Below are 20,256 nucleotides of genomic sequence, written 5' to 3'. Positions count from 1 at the left end.
CCCGGACTCCCGCCGCCCGTCGGCACCTCGCCGCTCCCTGCGGTCGAGCGCGGTCTCCGAGGGCCGCGGGAAGGAGGACGCGGGCAGGCGGCCGCGCCGGCGCTTCGCACGGTCCGGGAAGGGACAGCCGAGCACTTCCGCTCTGTCCTGTGCGGCACCGCCTCCGGAGCCTCCAAGATGGCCGCCGGGGCGGAGCCGAGAGCCTCCAACCATTTCCGCTTCCGGCGCGGGCGCCGAAGGCCGTTGGTGGGCGGTCCCCTCGGCGGAAGGGACGTCAGCGGCGGAAACGTGCTGTGCTGCGCATGCGTATTTGCGTCCTGGGGGGAGGGGGGGGGGGCTCCGGGCCTGCACAACTCCAGTCCAGAGATTGCTATCGCCCAGAGGCTGGCCCACGAGCCAATGGAAGAGAGCTTTGCTGGTTGCTAAGGAAACCCCAAGCGGCAAGATGGCAGCTGCCGGCCACGGGAGCCCGAGCTCCAGCCTGCCTCGCCGGGACCCACCGAGGCCGCCGCGGGACGGTAATGGCTGTAGGCCGGGACCGGGCCTCCGTGCGCGGCGGGAGGGAGACGCCAAGGTCCCAGCCGACAACCCCGGGGAAGCCCCGGTGTCCCGAGCCTGGGAGGGGGGGCACCCCCGCGAGTGGGAGGCGTCGCGGGCCCGCAGCGGAGCCGGGAGGGTCCGGGCCTGGCCCTGGACGCGCGGTTCCGAGGCTGGCGGGAGCTGCTCGTAGATGAGAAGAGCCATCTTCAGGTAGTTCAGGTGGAGCCTGGGCCTCTTAACGGCAGGTGCAGGAGTCCAGGTTGCGCGGTGGAAACGGGGCTGGTGGGGAACTGGAGGGTTGCAGCTGCTGGCAGGACCCCTCAAGTGTAAATGTGGGCTTTGTCCCGAGGGGACCAGAGGACCCTGGTGCGTTCGTGCAGAGGAATGGCGGGGCTGGCCCCTTCCCCTCAACCCTGTATCTCACCTTCCCCCAGCAGCTGTCTCCCAGGCCCTCCCCAGGCCGCAGCCTCTCAAGGACCCTGTGCACGCATCCTGCACACTCCCCTCAGGGCCCAGAGACCACCCCTCTCTAGTGTCTGTTGATTGTCAGCGGGGTCACCTGTGTCACCACGTGCTCACACGTCCATTTTCTTTCCAACAATCAGGTTATGGTGTCTACGTGTACCCGAATTCTTTCTTTCGATATGAAGGAGAATGGAAAGGAGGAAAGAAACATGGTAAGAAATATCTGTGGCCCACTCCCACGCTTGCCACCTTGCACCGACAGCCCATTTCCTGGGGTGCCTGGGCGGGCAGGTGGCTGCAGGAGCAGCAGCAGCGCTGGGCCCCACGCTCCCTGTCATGAGAGTCGAGGAAAGTCCCTGCAGGGCCCTGAGAGACCCCTCCGCCAACGCCTGCTGGCAGGCTCTGGGGCACCCTGGGCAGGGGAAGCCACAAGTGTAAAATCCTCCCCAGGGTTTTCATCTGTCTTGGCCAAAGTGAAAATTGTCTTCATGGTTTACTTTTGATGATCAAGAAAATTACCTAGTTTTGAAAACAAACAAACAAAAACACCTCAGCACTAGAGAAGAGAAAGTGCCGAGTAAGAGGCGGGGGAGTCCTCTCCAGAGGTGGGCCCAGACTTTCCCGCATTTAAGCATTTATGTTCATGGGCATGTCTGTCTGGGGATTCTGCCTTCTCATATCCTCTGCCCGTTTTTCTCCTGGAGAACTGGTCTTTTGGAATTTTTTTATATGAGTTCTTTTTGTGTCTCCTGGCTGTTAGCGTTTTCTATATTTTTAACTTTTTGACTTGTGTCATTGTCACACAAGACATTTTTTGCTTTTGTCTGAAATCTTTGCTTCTCTTCCTCGAGGCCGGGCAGGGAGGCTTGTGTCTAAGACCTCATGGTTCCCCCTTTTATTTTTTTTTAAGTTTTTTTTTTTTAATTTATTTAAGTAACTTCTACCCCAATGTGGGGCTCAAACTCACAACCCTGAGATCAAGAGTTACACACAGGGCACCTGGGTGGCTCAGTCTGTTGAGTATCTGACTTAGGTTCAGGTTATGATCTCCCATTCATGGGTTTGAGCCCCGCGTCGGGCTCTGTGCTGACAGCTCAGAGCCTGGAGCCTGCTTGGGATTCTGTGTCTCCCTCTCTCTGCTCCTCCCCTGCTCGTGCTCTGTCTCTCTCGGTCTCTCAAAAAATAAAACGTCCAAGGGATACAGGACTACTGATGCATAGGGGCACTTGTACCCCAACGTTTATAGCAGCACTCTCAACAATAGCCAAATTCTGGAAAGAGCCTAAATGTCCATCAACTGATGAATGGATAAAGAAATTGTGGTTTATATACACAATGGAGTACTGCGTGGCAATGAGAAAGAAAGAAATATTGCCTTTTGTAGCAACGTGGATGGAACTGGAGAGTGTTATGCTAAGTGAAATAAGCCATACAGAGAAAGACAGATACCATATGTTTTCACTCTTATGTGGATCCTGAGAAACTTAACAGAAACCCATGGGGGAGGGGAAGGAAAAAAAAAAAAGGAGGTTAGAGTGGGAGAGAGCCAAATCATAAGAGCCTCTTAAAAACTGAGAACAAACTGAGGGTTGATGGGGGGTGGGAGGGAGGGGAAGGTGGGTGATGGGTATTGAGGAGGGCACCTTTTGGGATGAGCACTGGGTGTTGTATGGAAACCAATTTGACAATAGATTTCATATATTGAAGAAAAAAAAAAAGAAAAAACCATTACAGGTATGATTGTGAATAATTTCAAGATGAGATCATCCTGGACTAAGTTGAATCCTAAATCCAAAGACGAGTTTCCTCATAAGAGAAGTAAAGGGGAGATCACACAGAGGACAAGGCAACATAAGACAGAAATATAAACCGGAGGGGTGCATTAGTAAGCCAAGAAAGGTCAAGGATTGCTGGCAAAATGCTAGGGGAGAAGTATGGAACGGATTTTCCCTCAGAGGCTGTAGAAGGAGCCAACCCTATCTACACCTTGACTTTGTAATTCTGACCTGTGCCTACAGAACTGTGAGATAATAAGTTTCTGTTGTCTTAGCACTCCGTTTGTAATAATTTGTTATGGAAGAACACTAATACATATCTCATAAAACATCAGATTTTTTTTTCTGCTATAAATAAATAAGTTAAATAAAACGTTAAAAAGTTTTTTTAAAAAGTTACACGCTTCTCTGACTGAGCTAGCCAGACACCCCAGTTCCCCTTTTTTAAATGTTTTCTTGAGTGCTGCCCTGTGTCGCAGACTCCCCTTCGTCCCCAGTGCTGATGGAGGCCAGGTGACCATAGCGTCCCCACTGAAGAGGCCGGAGTGGGATCTCCTCTGCACTTTGATGGCTCTGCAGTCATCCTGGCTGAGATAGCGGGTGTTCGTGATGTTTCAGGAACATTTCTGTTGAGAAGCGTGTATGTGGGTGAGTTTGCAGAGAGCAGGTGTGGGACCAGAGACGGAGCCAAAGACAGAGACCTGAGAGCCTCGAGGCCTCGCTCTTCCCTCTGAGAAACGAGCCCGGCCACACACGTGTGCCAGCAGTCACTCCGACTTCGGTCTGACTTCACATCCTGATCTTTCCCCAGGTCGGGGGAAGCTGCTGTTTAAAGATGGGGGCTATTACGAAGGCGAGTTCACGGACGGGGAGATCACGGGGGAAGGCTGCCGGATCTGGGCCTCATCAGGTTAGCGGTGGGGACAGGTGCGGGCATGCTAACTCCTCCCTCATAAGCCATCTGCTCTAAGTTGTACCTGACTTCTGGCTGCAGAAGGCCCCTCCGACTGTGAAATGTGGGCTCCTGGTTTCCATTAGGTGTCCTGAGTCAGCAGAGAGTCCCCTGGAGCAGGGGCAGCCACGGCTCCAGGAGCCCAGACCCTCGCAGGCAAGCCTGGTGGCCGCTTCTCTGGGAGGGAAGGTTCACTCCACAGACTGACCCAGAGAGGCCTTTCCCTTGGGCTCACGGATGCCACAGAGGGTCGTCCTAGGACAGGTCTGCTCCCACAGGCCAGGAGGGGAGGGAACCGACACCCCTACGGTAACCAGGATGGCAGGGCCAGACCTACCCGATCATACCTTGTCTCGTCAGCCAAGGTAAATAAATGGCGCCTGCCGCCATTGATTGGGGACAGGAGGGTCTGACTGTTGACCCACCAAGGACACAGGCAACAGCTCTAACCCTGGATGCCTGTGCCCCTCCTCCTCTGCACCAGGGAACACCTATTCGGGACAGTTTGTTTTGGGAGAACCTCAAGGACGTGGCATCATGAAGTACAAAGCTGGTGGATGTTACGAAGGGGAGCTCTCCCACGGCATGAGAGAAGGTCTGACGGCCACCAGAACTTACTGAGTGTGGCAGGGTGCTGTGTGGGGAGCCCTGGACACCAGCACCCCTCACCAAGATCTGACTCAGGGGGCCCGTGTGGGCTCAGGCATCTGAGCTTACCCAAGGGAGCCTGACATGCACCCGGGCCTGGGAGCCTTTCCCCCAGTTCCGTGTGGGGGCCATGGCCCGGGGACCCCGTGCGCTGTGGCTGTGACAAGGGTCGTGCATCGGTTAACCACCACTGTGGTTTAAATCCAGTGGCTCAAGACAACCACGACTTAATTGTTTGCCCACAACCCCAGGCGTCAGCGATCTGGCCCGGCCCTGCTGGGAAAGCTTCCGCACTCACGTGGGGTCTCCCCTCCAGCCGCAGTGACGTAGCTCCCGGGCCCTCCTGGCCTAAAAGCCTCGGGGCTCCTGGGGGGCGAGAAGGTGCAGGCCCTCCGAGGTCACGCTGCTCACAGAGCGAGTCAAGAGGCCACGCTTGGGGGGAAGTGGACTCTGCCCCGAGGGGGCGGTTGGGGGTGGCGTGCGTGCCCCCGAGGCCCAAAGACCAGAGCGCTCACTATTCTGGAAGACCAGCACCCAGAACCGGGCCAAGAGGCCACGAGGTCCGATGGTGCCTTCATGGTGTCCGCACGCATTTCCGAGCTGTCCCGAACGACACAGTGAAGCCCTGTCCTCATGAGCGTGTCCTCTGGCCTCTAGGCTGAGGGCCTCTGAGTCTGTTACTCGGGGCCCAGCCCTGCTGTTATGTCTGTGAGGGGCGGCTTTCCCACGGGCTCACGTGCACACCTGCAGTGGTCAGACCATGGTATGGGCCCCGCCACACAGCAGGCACTCCGGCCTCAGACTCCGGGGGGGAGGGCTGGGGTCCTTAAGTGACACCCTCCCACCCTCACTCAGGACCTTTGAGAGCCGGACCCCAGAGCCACTTCCATTGGGTGGCCGCTGGGGCCACCCTAAATCGAATCTGCCCTTCCTGCCCCGACGACCCTGGCCTGGGAGGACGGCCTGGCTCCCGGGGGCCCCGCCGACCCCAGCTTTCTTCCCGACCCACCCGCCCTCAGGAGGCCCGCAAAGCCCCTTCGGGGATGTAGGTCCACCTGGCAGGACGCAAGAGGTGACCCTGGGTGTCTGGGCTCACTCCCTAGGATACGGGCGTCTGGTGGACCGGGACGGACAAGCCTACTGGGGGTGGTTCCATGACAACCAGCGACACGGCCAAGGACACATGGTCTTCCGGTGAGTACGCCACCCATCTGTCCCCAGCCCCCAGCGCCGGTCCACGAGGTTCGGTCTGAGTTCTTGGTAGGATTCTGACCGTTCTCTCAGTTACGGACATCGCTCACGGGGTGTGCAGGAGAGAAGACGTCCCAGGAGGTGGGTGAGGGGCCCTGGCCGGAGGATGAGCCAAGGCTTCCACGGCAGCAGGCCTGCCTGCCTTTAAATCCGGCGGCCGCGGCTCCGCGCAGGTCCCCCCCGCTTCTCCGGTAGCCTCTCCAAGTCTTACTCACCTGGGGGGCCAGGCGAGCGGGCGCCAAGGCCACAGCCCCCCGCCACCCCCCCGCCCGCAGCAGGCCCTGGCGAGGCAGGAGCTCACGCCATCTGCTCAGAGCCTATTTTCGCCTCCGTCCCGGTGGCGCTTGCTGAGCCCCGGTCGGAGGAGCCGGTCTGAGTCAGCGCCGCCACCTGGCTCTCCCCAGGCTGACGGCAGCCCCTGTGTTTGTGTCCCCAGGAACGGTGACGAGTACGAAGGCGACTGGGTCCGGGACCAGCGTCAGGGGCACGGGGTGCTGCGTTGTGCCGACGGCTCCACCTATGAGGTATCTGGAGACCTGGCGGGACCCAGGCCCTCTGTGCTGGCCTCCGGAGTGTTCCGGTGCATGTCAGTGCTGCTACCCACCCCCAGCAGGGGCCCGGAGGGCTGCGGTGAAGGGCCCCGGCCAGTACCTTTCCTGACTGGCTCCTGAGATGCCATAACCCACACTGTCGCCTGTGGAAATGAGGTGAAATTTCTCAGTCCCTTGAGGATGCCCTCAGTGCGGGCAAAGCGGGTTTTGGTGAGGGATGCCCCCACCGATAATGTGCAGAAGCGGACAAGGAGGCCTGTCCCCCCTCACCGCTGCAGGCACTGCCCCTCGGGTTTGACAGGGGGGTTACTCACTACGAGGGGTGGGGGAGAGAGACCCAGGCAGATCCAAAGACCTCGTCAAGACCCCAGAATTCATCATTCTTTTTATGGACACTGGCCCGCATGCCCGGCGGGGAGCAAAGCGGGCAGAGCCAGGGATGCATATCTCCAGTCGGCGGCCAGACTGGATGAGAGGCCCCGCTGGGTCTGCAGGCAGCTGGGTGGCCAGGGGCCTGGCCGTCCTCCCTGATGTGTCCTCGTGTGTGGGCGGGAGGAAGAGGGTATGGCAGGCCGGCTTGGGAGGCCCTGGAGCCTCAGCGGGGCTGGAATGTGTTCCGAGCGTCTCGGGAAGGGCCGGAGGGGTGACGCTCTGGTCTCTGTGGGAGAGGCCCGCCTGGCTCTTAGTCGGAGCCACCGTCAGGAGAGGCGATGGGGCGCAGGACGTTTCGGAGGTGAAGACGCAGCCGTGCTGACAGCTTGGCTGTTGAAGCAAAGGCCAGAGGAGAAGCAAGGACCCTCGGCTTCGGGACTGTCAGGTGGCAGTGGTGCCCAGAGCCGAGTCCCACTGGGGGACAAACCACACCAGTGCGTGAACGTGGACACGGGCAGCTGGCAAGAGGCTGTGCAGCGCTAGGCGGGGTAAAAGCAGACGCACGGGTGGTCCCGGAGACGCCCCCAAAGATGGACCCGGGACCTGGCTCGGGCAGGGAGAGTCGTGGCGCGCACGGGGGCTTCAAGACCAATGGAGCTGTCGCCGTGGTTGTGACACGCCCACTAAACCCGGCTCTGGGAGCCCAGGTGCTGCTGCTCGCGGCTGCCCCTGCAGCACCCTCTGCTGACGAAGCGGCGCACCAGCCGGCCGACAGAGACCTCAAGGGGTCTGGCTTCCGCCCCACGAAGGCGGCCAAGAAGGGTGGCTCTGGGGCTGAGAGGCCATAAAATGGTCCCCGGCCCGGGGTGGAGACGGAGTGGCTGGGGCAGGGGCGGGGGTGCCCGGACGCTGGCTGTAGTGCGGGAAGCCCCACACGGCTGCCTTCCCTGCTCATGAAGCAAGATCTGCCCCGGTAAGACCGCACCCAGGCCAGCGCCCTCCGTGCCCGAGGGGCCCTGCGTCCACGTCGCTGCTGCCCTGCCGGCCTGGGCTGGTGTGCTTGGTGGTTTGCACCGCGCCCATTTGCAGATGCTGCTGTGACCTGCTGCTTCTCCATGAGGGGACGTCCGTCCGTCCGTCCTTATGGGGCCACAGACTGTCCGCCTCAATTCTCCGGAGCTGCAAGGGAAGAGAAACACAGGGCAGGCCCTCCTCCCAGGGTCCTCGCCCCACCTGGAGTCACCTCCACAAATGTGCACAGCCACACCCCAGGCTGGGGGACACCAGAATCTGCCACTTGGCCGCTAGGCCTCTCGCCACAGGCACCGGGCTCTGTCCTCAGCCCTCGCCTCAGTTCTGCCCATCTTGTAGTTCAAGGGTCTTGTGAGTTCACACGCCCAGAGGAGGCCTCCCACATCAGGGAGTCCTGGCTTGGAGCCCGGGCTCCCTCACATCCCTGTGACATTCGGGGACAGCCGGCACAGCCTAGGACCCGGGTCAGGCTCCCCACGGCCGGACAGGGCAACACGCTCTTTAGAGCCCCCAGCACTTCCCTGTTTCTGGAGGCTTTTCTGGCCCTTGGACCCTCCGCCGCCTTCATGGCCTCTCTTCGGGGCTGTGGCTGCCCACCTGGGCCCCGCTCAGGCCTCCCCTGCAAGTCGAAGCTCAGCCAGGAGAGGACAGGCAGCAGCCCCCCACTCCCCGGGCTGACCCGGGACGCCTGCCGGGCGATCCACCAGGGGGCAGCCCAGCCCTGCCAGCAGCGTGGCCTCGGCAGGCCTGCCAGGGGCTTCTCCCACTCGGGAGACATCTTGTTCCGACTTGCGGTCCAGGAGCCGGGTCTCCGACAGAACCGCCCTGGGCTGCAGCTCCCGATGGCCAGGCTGCCTCGTCCAGAGTGAGGAGGTGTTTGCCTGGACAGTCGCCCCGTGGTGTCTCCAGCCACGCCATCCCAGCCTGCAGACCTCGGGACCCCCGCACGCCCTTGAGGGAGATGGCGTGTCCTCGGCGTGGGGCGCCTCAAATGAGTGGAGGTGGAAGCCTGGTCCCTCCAGGCCGCGTCTCCCCGGGATGCAGACTTGTGTCTCTCCATTTCCTTTTGCTGGGCAGCGTCCCAACCTTCCGGAGTCTTCTGCCCAAGAACCTCGGACACTCCGCCTGCCCCCTGCAGCTCCAAGTGCTGCTGGGACACCCATCCTCCATCGTGCTGGGCGGTGTCCATTTGGGCAGCCCCATCCGCACGTGATGGCAGGGACACGAGCAGCCACCTCCCCTGCGGTCCAGGCGCTGACCTGACGACACGAGTGGCACACGGGTCCTGGAGGAAGGGCCGGCGCTGGGGTCCGTCCTCTGCCCTCCAGCCCCTTTCTAAGCTGGCTTCCAGCTGGCCGTGCGGACAGACAGACAGACGGACGGACAGGGCCAAAGGAGGAGGGCCACGTCCAGGAGGGGGTGGGATCAGGCTGCAGCCACAGGGGGGCCTCAGGGCCCTCACTCGCAGCTGCCAGGACGCCTTTCGGACCGCCACAGAGTCCTCGCACAGTCTGGCGCCGGGCCTGGCCGATGAGGAAGGCGCGGGCTCCCGGGTCCAGTGCGGGCCTCTCCGGGTGTAGGGACACCTCCCGCCCGACCTCTGACCTCCGGGCATCGGGAGTCACCCGGTAATCGGTGATCGGTAGACACGGAGCCGCCACAGGGAGCGGGGCGCCACCCCAAGGCGCGTCTCCCGTGAGGGTGTGGGCGACCCCCTGGGCCCTCGCAGAGAAGGAGTCGGCCCTCTTGAAAACGATCGGTGTATCTCGTGAGATACCCCTGACCTGAAACGTACCGTCTTAACCACCAAGCGTGAAGTTCGGAGGTATCAAGCACGTTCACACAGTTGCGCGGCTGTCCCCGCCGCCCATTTCCAGAACCTTCCACCTTCCCAAACGGACGCTCCGCCCCATGAAACACTGGCGCCCACCCTGCCACTCTCTCTGTGTATTTGACCCCCGCGTGTACTGCGCGTCCCCGGAGTCCCACGGGGTCTGTCCTGTGGGGACGGGCCGCTGTCACAGAGCACGGTGCCCCCGAGGGCATCTGTGCTCCTCCCTCTTTAGGGCTGGATGATCCTCCACGGCGTGGAGGGACCACGTCGTGTTCGTGCCTCCGTCGGTGGGCACCGGGGTGGCTCCCACCCCTCGGCTCCTCGAGCGCCTGCTGCCGTGCGCGTGGGGGGGGGGCGCCCAGCCCTCACAGGGCCTGCGCCCGGCTCTGCGGCCGTGGACCCACCACGGGGACTTCTGGACCTCAGGGTAGCTCACTGCTGGATGTGCGAGGAACTCCTCACGGTTCCCACGGTGGCTGTGCCACATTACTTTCCCACCAGCATCTGTCCTTCTCTGTTCGGAAAACCTGCCCCGACCAGTGTGGGTACCATGCACAGTAGCGGACGGGGCCTGGGGGCCGATAGCGCCGTGGGGGCGAGCCGCACTCCCGCGGAGTGGAGGCAGGCCCGAGCTGTTCGCACAGCCGAGCGCTCCCTACCTGTGCGGCTGCGGCGTGGTCCCCACCGGCAGCTGCTGGCTTCCGGGCTGTCCGTGCACATTGGCTACGTTTCCGTGCTGGCTCTCCCAGAGGGAGGCCTGCTGGTCGGTGCACCTGCCTGCCACAGGGAGCAGGTGGCCGGCCTTATGTGTGTCTTCACCTGCTGGCGGCTCCCCTGCGTCTGCAGGAGCGCCGGGGGCCTTTGTGTCCCCACACCCCCCCCTCACAGTCCAGGGATGTGGGGCTGTGACCCCGGGGGGCGCTGCACGCAGGACAGAAGAGGCATCTGGGCCTTTTCGAGCACGTGTGGGAGGAGGGTCTGGGCTGCCGGAGCCATCGCGGGAGCCAACACCAGGCTACAGGCTCCACGTGAGGCTCAGATGTCCACAGACTTCAGAAACGGACGCGGGCAGGCAGCGAGAGCCACCGCTGACACCGTGAAATCCCGGGAACTTACAGCAGGGTCACGGAGGTCAAGCATGACACCCTGTGACCCTGGTGTTCGGGAGACGAGAGTGGGGAGCACACCCATGCCACCATCATGCCAGCCTGTGCGGTCACTGCCACCCCTGCAGGCCGTCCCGCAAGCCGGGGACACCAGGGCTCCTGGACAGTCGCGGGGCCCGGGCAGGTGGTCTGCGAGCCCGTGACCTCAAAGGAAGTGGTCACCTGCTCCAGCTCCGAGGTTTGGCATGGCGCGGAGACCGCGAATGCCTCTTTGAGTGGCCGCCAGTGTGCCAGGCTGCAGATTCAGGGAGCACCAGGGAGCACGGGGGAGGGGCTGGCACGGAAGCGATAACCATGAAAGCATAGCAACTTTTCCCTCCGAAAGAAAAGTCGCATCGGTCAAGCAGAGCGCTTCCTTAAATGAGAAGAGAGTCGAGCGCTTGTCTCACACAATTTATCCCCATCACTTGTGGGCACAAGCCACGAATCTCTCGTCCCATTGGCCCCACTCTGTTCAGGGAGGCTCCAAACAGGCGGGTCCCATCCTGTGGAGCCCTGGGCGCCCAGAGGTGGGCCCAGCTGCCGAGTCCACAGCAGCACCCTCGGGGTCCTAGGGGAGCCCCGCAGCCACGGCTGACAGGCGTGCCTCACCGTCGTCCCACGGGACCGTCTCCTAACACTGGACCCCGTTCCCTCGGTCTTTGTGGTGTGGACACAGGCCCCGCGCTTCCTCCTGGGATGGCTCCCACCGTGCAGCAGCCCCGGCCTGGGTGCCAGCCGGCTCCCTGGGCGGAGGGAGCCCCCGCCCCGGGTGGAATGCACTCGCCCCTCCTCGTGGGGGTCCAGCCTCCTCCAGGAGACAGTTGTAGGAGTGGTGACTCGTGCTTCGGGCGTGTGTCGGCGGAGAAAGGGCAGGGCTCTCACAGGTATGATTTATGACATTAATTAGAAAAGGTCCCACGCTGGCTGAGTTGCGTGGCACACCCGAGTGTGCTCGTCCCGGTGTGGTTCTGCACTGAAGCCGCAGAAGCCCAGCTGCCCCGGAGCTGCGGTCTGGGCTCAGGTTCTAGCAGGCGAGTTAAAGGTCGCCGGGGGACGGGGGCGCCAGTGCCCACGGGCCGCCCTCCTCCTCGGAGGCCCTGGGTGTGGAATGACCCGAGAGTCCGATGCTTCCCAGGCAAGGCTGCGCCGGTGCTTGGCTTGGTGAACGGGAGTGCGAGCGGGGACGAGAGGCGGCGGCTGTCGTGGCGGAAATGGCTGTGAGGTGGGCGGGCGCCGGCGACTGGCTCAGCAGCCATCGCGCCATTTGGAGGGCCCTTCGGCCTGTGTCGATTTGGGCCCTGATGCAGCCCCGAGGGAGCCAGGAAGCATTTACAACGAGTGTCCACCCGTGGGAGCTGCGGCCCCTGCCTCCAGGAGTCTCAGGTGCCCCCGTGGGCGGGGCGGGGCTACAGGGTTTGGGTCCGTGTGCGGGAGCGTCTGGAGCCCAGAGAGGGAGGTGCGGGCATGGGGCCGGCGCCTGGGAGGGCACGTGAGCACATGGCTGGGCTCCAGGGGCCCTGCTCCCATCCCCGCAGGGTGGGGTGACCCACATGCCTGCCCAGGGACAGGGACGAGCACTGCAGGGTGAGGGCTGGTAGCAGGCTTGCCCAGAGCACAAGGGGGCACAGAAACAGCAGCGCTCGCGTCGGTGGGACGGAGGGAGCTGGAGCGACGAGGCCGAGGGAGGCCGCGAGGCCACGGGGCCCCACAGGGAGGTGTCGCTCTGCAAGACGCAGCCCTCACCTGTGGCCACCGCCCCTGCCCCGGCCTCCTTGGGGCCTGACCACATCCTACTGTGTCACCTGCTGCTGCTGGGCCCCGGGCCCAAGCCCAGAGGTTTCCAGGCGGAAGGGCGCCCCTCTGTTGGGGGCGGTGGATCTGGTGTGGCTCCTGTGGGCTTTTCGTGTGGCCAGCCAGGGGTCTGTCGCCCAAGCTGAAGCTGGTAACTCGTCAGGTTTGGGGATGGTGTCGTGAGGGAAAGGGTTTCCCAGCAAGCAGACAGTAACCGGGGGCTCCGGGGGCAGCCACCCTGCCCTCCCAGCGCTGCCCCGACCTCGACCCATGGACCACAGCTCAGCCCGGGACCGCTGCTCTGCTGGCTCCCGCCCAGATCGCCTCGCCCGTCACCGTGAGAGAGAGCCGCTGCCCGGCCACGCACACACACACGCAGGCAGACACGCAACACGCTTGCCCGCAGGTACGCACAGAACACGTATGTAGGTGGAAGCGCCCGTGCCCCCGTCCCCACGCGGGTACCTGTGCGCTCGGCACCCGCTGATGGTCACTTAGGTGCTCACAGGCATCTCCGGAGCCGCCCCTGCCGCTGCCGGGTGGGCTTCCCGCCCTGAGTCCAGGATGAGAGAGCAGCGCCCGCGGGCTTGGTCCAGCCCGTCGCCTGCACCCCGGGGCCACTTCCTGGGGGACGCGACCTCAGCCCCGCGTGCACCGAGCATCCCCGAGGTGCAGCCTCGGGAGACCGGGAACGGCCACAAGGCCGACTCTGCCGCCTGGGTCTCGGGCGGGAGGGACGGCCAGGCCTCGCGGCTGGGCTCGGCCTGCCCCTGCCCACCTGGAGCCCCGGCCCTCCTGTGGCCGCGGCGGTCGGGTCGCCGCCCCTGCCGGGTGCCCGGGGGGCTGCCCGCTGTCCGGAGCCCCGGCCAGGGGTGAGCCATGGTCGGACCTCCACCCCTCACGGTGACTTGACTCCAAAGCCCTGCTGCTCAGCGACTCTGTTCCCCAGGCCACCTGCGGGAGGCTCCTTCCCAGGTTTGGGGCGTCCAAGCTGTGCCGGGCCGCAGCCCCCGGGGGCCTGAGAGAGGCCGGCACCGGCCTCAGCTGCGCTGTGTCCCGCGGGGCCCGTGGGCAGCGCCGTCCACACGGGCACCGACCACGGTCCAGCCCAGGTGGAGGGCAGGGCGGGGGAGCGGAGCCCGATCAGCTCCCACGGAAGGATGCGTGGAACCAAACGTGCCTTCGGCTGAGTTTTCTTCCAGAAGGAGTAATTCGTAGTCAAACAAAGTACCAGCAGGCCCTTGAAGTTTCCCACAGAAGTGACGTAGTTCTTATTCTTCTGCCCTGTTGTGCGTGTGGTTCGGAAAGCGAGGTTTATTGTGAGGGCGGCAGAGTGGGGTGTGCGCCGCGGGGACTCAGTGGGCCCCTCGATGGGCCTGCCCATTGTCAGGGAGCCCTCCGGCCCGCACACATGCGGTGTCCTTACCGAGAGGGTTTCTGTGCCGAAAGGGCCCCCTTTCCGAGCCGGTGTTTCGTTGGCATCTTGTACACGTGTCCTTGCTCCCAAACGTCACGGCTTCTTACACTTCGGTCGCAGGGCAGCGTGGCCACACAGCAGCAGCTCGTGATTCCCCGCCCTCGAAGGGTCTCCGGGACCCCGGGGCCACCCCCTCCCCCTGCATCACACGTGCCCTCTGTGGATTCTGAGTGCACACGGCTGTCTCTGCAGGGACAGTGGCACGGTGACGTCTTCAGTGGCCTGGGCAGGATGACCCTCTGCTCTGGGGCCGTCTACCGCGGGATGTGGATCAATGGCCACCCGGCGGGTAAGTGCCCACACCCCCCCCTCGGCGTTGCAAGGTCCTCTTGTAAGTTCTCCCTCAGGTGGCCCCAGGCACCGGCACAGGGGAGTTGGGTCAGGAGGTGTTTGGGGGTGATGGTGAAGTTCATCTAGAACCCCAGCCCCTTTAGAAGAAACACATTCCAGTCGGGTTTCGGAAGGGCTCGTGACCGTGACCGGCAGAGGCCCCAGTCCGACCTTGGACAGCCATGGCCCCGCTGTGAGCAGGAGGGTCCCAGCCTCAGAGGGTCCCCGCCTGCAGGGCCCTGGGCACCTGTCCCCCTCCCTGAACTCTCTGCACTGTGACTGGAGCACAGAGGGCCTGCAGGGGCCCCTCCCTCTGTTGGCCGGGTCAGGTGACCTCCTATTAGACTCCAGGACAGAAGTGCCACCCCGGGGGGCCAGGGGTCACGGGCTGCAGCTGCTCACTCAGAGCTGACCAGCCACGACCTCAGGTGGGTCCCCAGGGCCCCTTGCAGGGGAGAGGCCGCGGCAGGTGCCCGCCAGGCCGGGAAGGACTCCTCGGTGGGGGCTCAGGTCCTGTGAAGGGGAGTGGCAGCCTAGGTCAGGGGGAGTCTCCTGGAGGGACTCCCGGATCCTTCCCACCCCCCAGGGCTCGGGGTTCAGGGGGAAGCAGACGCTGAAAACACTGTCTCCGGCCGCTCAGACCCCAGAGGACGCCCGGCAGATCCAGGAGGTGGGGGCCAGCCTGTGGGTGGGTCGCCCTCCAGGCCAGCTCCCAGGCAGGTGGCCGTAGCACCTCGTCCACACACGTGGAGCCCCTGACTCAGACACAAGGAGCGCAGGGCCTGAGTCCCAACCAAGCAGAGGATGTGCCGGAACCTTCCACGGTGTACAGACCCAAATGCTGATGAGCCACTTGCTTACAGCCCTTCCCCATTTGGTGGCCCTCTGCAGTCTCTTCAATGGACTTGTGGGAATTGCTTAAAAATCACAGCTGACCCTCAGGGCGGGGTCACGGTCTCGTTCTAGTGACTGCCCAGGTCATTCGGTCATGTGGCTCTTGCAGGGGATTGACCGTGGCAAGTGATAACCCTCTCCCCACAGAGCTCTGGGAATCCAGGCTGCTGGGCCTGCGTGGGGGGTGTGGGCTCCAGTGGGCGGCGTCCCCCGTGCCCTGCTCACCCGTGCTCCGCTCTGCTGTCTCCCAGCACAAGCCAGGAGGATCGTGATTCTGGGTCCGGAGGTGATGGACGTGGCCCAGGGGTCTTCCTTCGACTTGAACGTTCAGCTGCAGCAGGACAGCGGGGAAGTTGCCGAGAGTGAGTGTCTGCAGGGTGACGACTGCGTTTTCGGAAGGACAAACAGGCGTCGGGCTCTCAGGGTTAGGGACGAGATGCCACGGCTTCCGGTACCCGGACACCAGCAGATTCTTTGTTCGGAGGTCCTCGCCACGGGAGCCTCGGCAGACAGGCAGTAGGCACGTGAGGCCTCCAGGTGGCGGGCGTGTGCGCGTGTGCGGTGGTTGTGAGCGTGTGCGGTGATCGTGCGCGTGTGGGGTGATTGCACGTGTGGGGTGGTTGTGAGCATGTGGGGTGGTTGTGCGCGTGTGCAATGGTTGTGCGCGTGTGGGGTGGTTGTGCATGTGCGATGGTTGTGCGCGTGTGCAATGGTTGTGCATGTGCAATGGTTGTGAGCGTGTGGTGATTGTGCGCGTGTGGGGTGGTTGTGTGCGTGTGTGGTGGTTGTGCGTGTGCAATGGTTGTGTGCGTGTACAGTGATCGTGCGCGTGTGGGGTTGTTGTGCGTGTGGGGTGGTTGTGTGCATGTGGGGTGGTTGTGAGTATGTGCAATGGTTGTGCGCGTGTGGGGTGGTTGTGCGTGTGCAATGGTTGTGCACGTGTGCAGTGATCGTGTGCGTGTGGGGTGGTTCTGTGCGTGCCCGCGGCCACCGCTCGTCTTATAGGAGGAAGGGTGACTCTACGCACCGCTGGTATCTGCGGGGGGCGAGTTCCCGTGTCCTCCGTGGGTGATCGGGGAGGGCAGGTCTCCTGTAGCATCTGGGCTGCTTTTTGAGGGACCCAGAGGGGCAGCAACGCACAGCGTGGACCAGCTGACCTCCCAAAGCCGGTCCCACCCGTGACCCGTGAGCAGAGGACGCGGTGCGGAGAGGGCCCCCGCACGGTCACTGGTCCCTGTGCATGGCCGGGCAGGACCACCGCTACTAAAATGCGTGCCTGGGATTCCTAACGTCCGTTAGTTCGCCCGAGTTCGGCGAGCTTTGAGCAGGAAGTCCCCATGTGCGGCGCGGATCAAAGACAGTCACAACTAGTTTATTTTATTTTATTTTGTTAGGTTTATTTATTTCGAGAGAGAGCGCGTGCGCTTGCGCACCAGCAGGGGACGGGCAGAGAGAGAAGAAGGGGGGGAACCCCAAGCAGGCTCCACGCTGTCAGTGCAGAGCCCAACGTGGGGGGTCGAACCCACGAACCGTGAGATCATGACCTGAGCTGAAACCAAGGGTCCGACCCTTAACGGACTGAGCCTCCCAGACGCCCCCACAGCTGGTTTATTTTCACAGCTTTATTGTGGTGCCGTTTTTATAGCGTGAAATCTTTGTGCTGTAAGCGATTCGATGATCTTTAGCAAATTCCCGGAGTCGGGCAAGCAGCGCCACGCCGTCTGTTTCGGACCGTGCCTCGCACCTCCTGCCTGCGGCCCCCTGCCCACCCCACCCCTCTCCTCACACCTGCTCTGCTTTTCTGACCGACGCCCTCTGCTGGGGTGCACCCACGTGGCAGTGCTCGGTGCGAGTTTTTGGGTGCCCGTGTGGTCTGTCCCTCGGTTATCCGCTCACGAGTGGGGTCGCCGCGTCACGTGGCAGTTTTACGTGTAAATTTTTAAAGAAACCACCAGGCCGTTTCCCAAAGTGGCCGCACCGTTTACAACGCGGTCAGCGGGGCCCGGGCTGGATTTCCCACACCCTGCGCGTGCACAGCCGGCCCGAGGGGGCGTCCGGGGGCGCCCCATCTTGGTGCCCCTCTCGGTTCTGACCCACAGTTCACGGCTGACGAGGTGTTGCAGCTTTCCGTGTGTTTATTGGCCACGTGTGTATCTTCTCTAGAGAAATGTTAATCCAAACATGCTGCCTGTTTTTTAAAATTAGGCTGTTCCTCTTCTGGGTTTGAGTTATTGGAGTTCCCGACGTATTCTGAATACGAGTCTTTTTATAGATGCATCTTTGCAAATAGTTTCAGTCTGTGGCTTACCATTTTCTTAATGCTATCTTCTGAAGTACAAAGGGCTTTAATTTTGGTGAAGTCCAATGAGTAAATTTTTTCCTTTGTGGATCATAATATTGGTAACCTGTGTGGGAATTCCTAGCCTGACCCAAGCACACAAAGATATTCTCCTGTTTTCTGGGAAAAGTTTTGCTCTTGGATTTCTGCCATCCATCTTCGGCTACTTTTTGTGGATGAGATCAAGTTCTAAATTCATCTCTTTTCGTGTGGCTGTCCAGCTGTCACAGCACCACGTGCTGAAAAGACCGTCACCTCCCCACTGGATTGCCTTGGCACCTGGGTCGCGAACTGATTGTAAGAATGACGGTTTAGGGGCGCCTGGGTGGCACAGTCGGTTGAGCGTCCGACTTCAGCTCAGGTCACGATCTCACGGTCCACGAGTTCGAGCCCCGCGTCGGGCTCTGGGCTGATGGCTCAGAGCCTGGAGCCTGCTTCTGATTCTGTGTCTCCCTCTCTCTCTGCCCCTCCCCCGTTCATGCTCTGTCTCTCTCTGTCTCAAAAATAAATAAACGTTAAAAAAAAAATTTAAAAAAAAAAAAAAAGAATGACGGTTTATGTCCAGACTCTATTTCGTTCCATTGGCTCCTGCATCTGTCCCTGTGCCACCACACCATCCTGATTATTGTAGCCCCATAGTGAGATTCCTCCAATTTGGTTTTTCTTTTTCAAAATTATTTTGGTTATCCTGGGAACTTTGTATTTTACATAAATTTTTTAGGATCAGCTTTGTCAATTTCTGCCAAAAAAAGAAAAAAAAAACCCTCCTGGGATGTTGTTAGGGACTCTGGCCGGGAGGCACCACCGCTGACAGCACTCCAGGTCACCAGCGGGAAACATCTCCCCGTTTATTGATGCCTCTGCTTTCTCTCACCAGAGCCTTGCAATTTTTAGTGTCCAAGTCTTGTACTTCTTTTGTTAAATTTATTAATAAATGCTAACTTATTGCTGGTTATTTAATTTATAATTATAATTTGTTTATTAATACGCTTGTAATATTTGTTCTTTTTATGCTATTGTAAATGGAATTTTTTTAAATTTTATTTAAGAGAGAAAGAGAGAGGACGCACACGAGCAGGGGAGGGGCAGAGGGAGAGGCAGAGAGAGAATCCCAGGCAGGCTCCATACTCAGTGCAGAGCTGACTTGGGGCTGGATCCCACGACCCTGGGATCATGACCTGAGCTGAAATCAAGAGTCAGCCGCCCGACCCACTGAGCCACCCAGGCGCCCCTGGATTTGTTTTCTTATCTTCATTTCAGAAACTGCTAGGCTACAATTGATTTTTTTTTTTAACGTTTATTTATTTTGAGAGAGAGAACGCATGAGCAGGGGAGGGGCAGACAGAGAGGGGGGGACAGAGGATCCAAAGCTGACTCTGTGCTGACAGTGAGAGCCCAATGCCGGGCTTGAACTCAGGAACCTCGAGATCATGACCTGAGCCAAAATCCGGAGTCAGATACTCAACTGACTGAGCCACCCAGATGCCCCTAGACTACAATTCATTGTTAAATATTGATCTGAGATCCTTTGACCTTGCTGGACTCACTTGTTAGTTCTGCTATTTTTTCTGAGGATTTCTTAGGATTTTCTATACAGAGGATCACGTCATCTACAAAAACATCCGATTTTACTTCTTTATTTCCAGTCTGGATGTGTTTTCTTTCTTTCGGCTGCAACATTTTACGTCCCCACCGGCAATGACTGAGGCCTCTAGGCGCTCGACCCCCTCACCAGCACTTCTCATCATGTGTCGTTTGGGTCGTGGCCATCCTACTGGGTGTGAAGCAGTGTCTCCTTGTGGTTCTGATTTGCATTATCCCTAGCAAGGAGGAATGTGAGCATCTTTTCATGTATTTATTGACCATTCGTACATCTGCTTTGGAGAAATACCTATTCATTGCCCACTTAAAAAATCGGGTAACTTGTCCTTTTACTGTGAGTTATTGAGACTTCTTGGGGCGCCTGGGTGGCGCAGTTGGTTAAGCGTCCGACTTCAGCCAGGTCACGATCTCGCGCTCCGTGAGTTCGAGCCCCGCGTCAGGCTCTGGGCTGATGGCTCGGAGCCTGGAGCCTGTTTCCGATTCTGTGTCTCCCTCTCTCTCTGCCCCTCCCCCGTTCATGCTCTGTCTCTCTCTGTCCCAAAAATAATAAACGTTAAAAAAAAATTTTTTTCTAAAAAAGACTTCTTTATGGGGGTGACCGGGTGGCTCAGTTAAGTATCTGACTATTGATTTGAGCCTCAGCTCATGATATCACAGGTCCGTGGGATCAAGCCCCACGTTGGGCTGGCTGCTGTCGGCACAGAACCGCTTCAGATCCTCTGTCCCTCTCTCTCTGCCCCTCCCCCACTCACACGCTCTCAAAAATAAACTGTTTTTAAATTTATTTATTTATTTTGAGAGAGACAGAACAGGAAGGGGCAGAGAGAGTGGGAGGGAGAATCCTAAGCAGGCTCCACACTGTCAGCACAGAGCCTGATGAGGGACTCAGACTCTCAAACCATGAGATCGTGACCTGAGCTGAAACCAAGAATCAGATGCTTAACTGACAGAGCCACTCAGGAGCCCCAATAAAACATTTTTTTTTAAGAGTTCTTTATGCTGGAGCTAAGTCCCCTTATTAAATATCTGATTTGCAAATGTTTTTTCCCATTTTATGGATTGTCTTGCAGTCTCTTGATGGTGTCCCTTGAACACAAAAGTGTTACATTTTGGTGAAGTCCAACTCGTACTTTTTTTCTTTTGCTGGTTATGCTGTTGGTTCCATATCTAAGAAGACTGCTTAACTCAGAGCCATGAAAATTTTCTCCCATATTGTCTTCTAAGAATTTTATATTTTTAGCTCTTGCATTTAGAAT

General features: G+C 60.2%; 2 protein-coding genes across 3 annotated transcripts in view; one reads left to right on the top strand and one right to left on the bottom strand.

Moving 5' to 3' along the window:
* Positions 1–177, bottom strand: part of RER1 (retention in endoplasmic reticulum sorting receptor 1) — an 11,442-nt gene extending 11,265 nt beyond the window's left edge. Inside the window, exon 1 of one of the 2 annotated variants that reach the window (XM_040458892.1) lies at positions 27–177. The gene's annotated coding sequence lies outside the window, so the exon portion shown is untranslated. The remainder of the gene's footprint in view (positions 1–26) is intronic. The other variant, XM_040458882.1, reaches the window with a different exon arrangement.
* A 150-nt stretch (positions 178–327) lies between these two features.
* MORN1 (MORN repeat containing 1) overlaps positions 328–20,256 on the top strand; it is a 52,036-nt gene continuing 32,107 nt past the window's right edge. The window contains 8 exon segments of the mRNA XM_040458854.1: positions 328–518; positions 1,146–1,217; positions 3,592–3,690; positions 4,217–4,327; positions 5,484–5,574; positions 6,068–6,155; positions 14,029–14,125; positions 15,312–15,422. Coding sequence (XP_040314788.1) covers positions 446–518; positions 1,146–1,217; positions 3,592–3,690; positions 4,217–4,327; positions 5,484–5,574; positions 6,068–6,155; positions 14,029–14,125; positions 15,312–15,422 — 742 coding nt within the window. The 5' untranslated portion in view covers positions 328–445.

This window comes from Herpailurus yagouaroundi, unplaced genomic scaffold, assembly GCF_014898765.1.
Source record: "Herpailurus yagouaroundi ecotype Mexico unplaced genomic scaffold, PumYag 77, whole genome shotgun sequence".
Classification (NCBI taxonomy): domain Eukaryota; kingdom Metazoa; phylum Chordata; class Mammalia; order Carnivora; family Felidae; genus Herpailurus; species Herpailurus yagouaroundi.
Note: the sequence above shows the minus strand (reverse complement) of the source record. Positions and strands in the feature narration are given on the sequence as shown.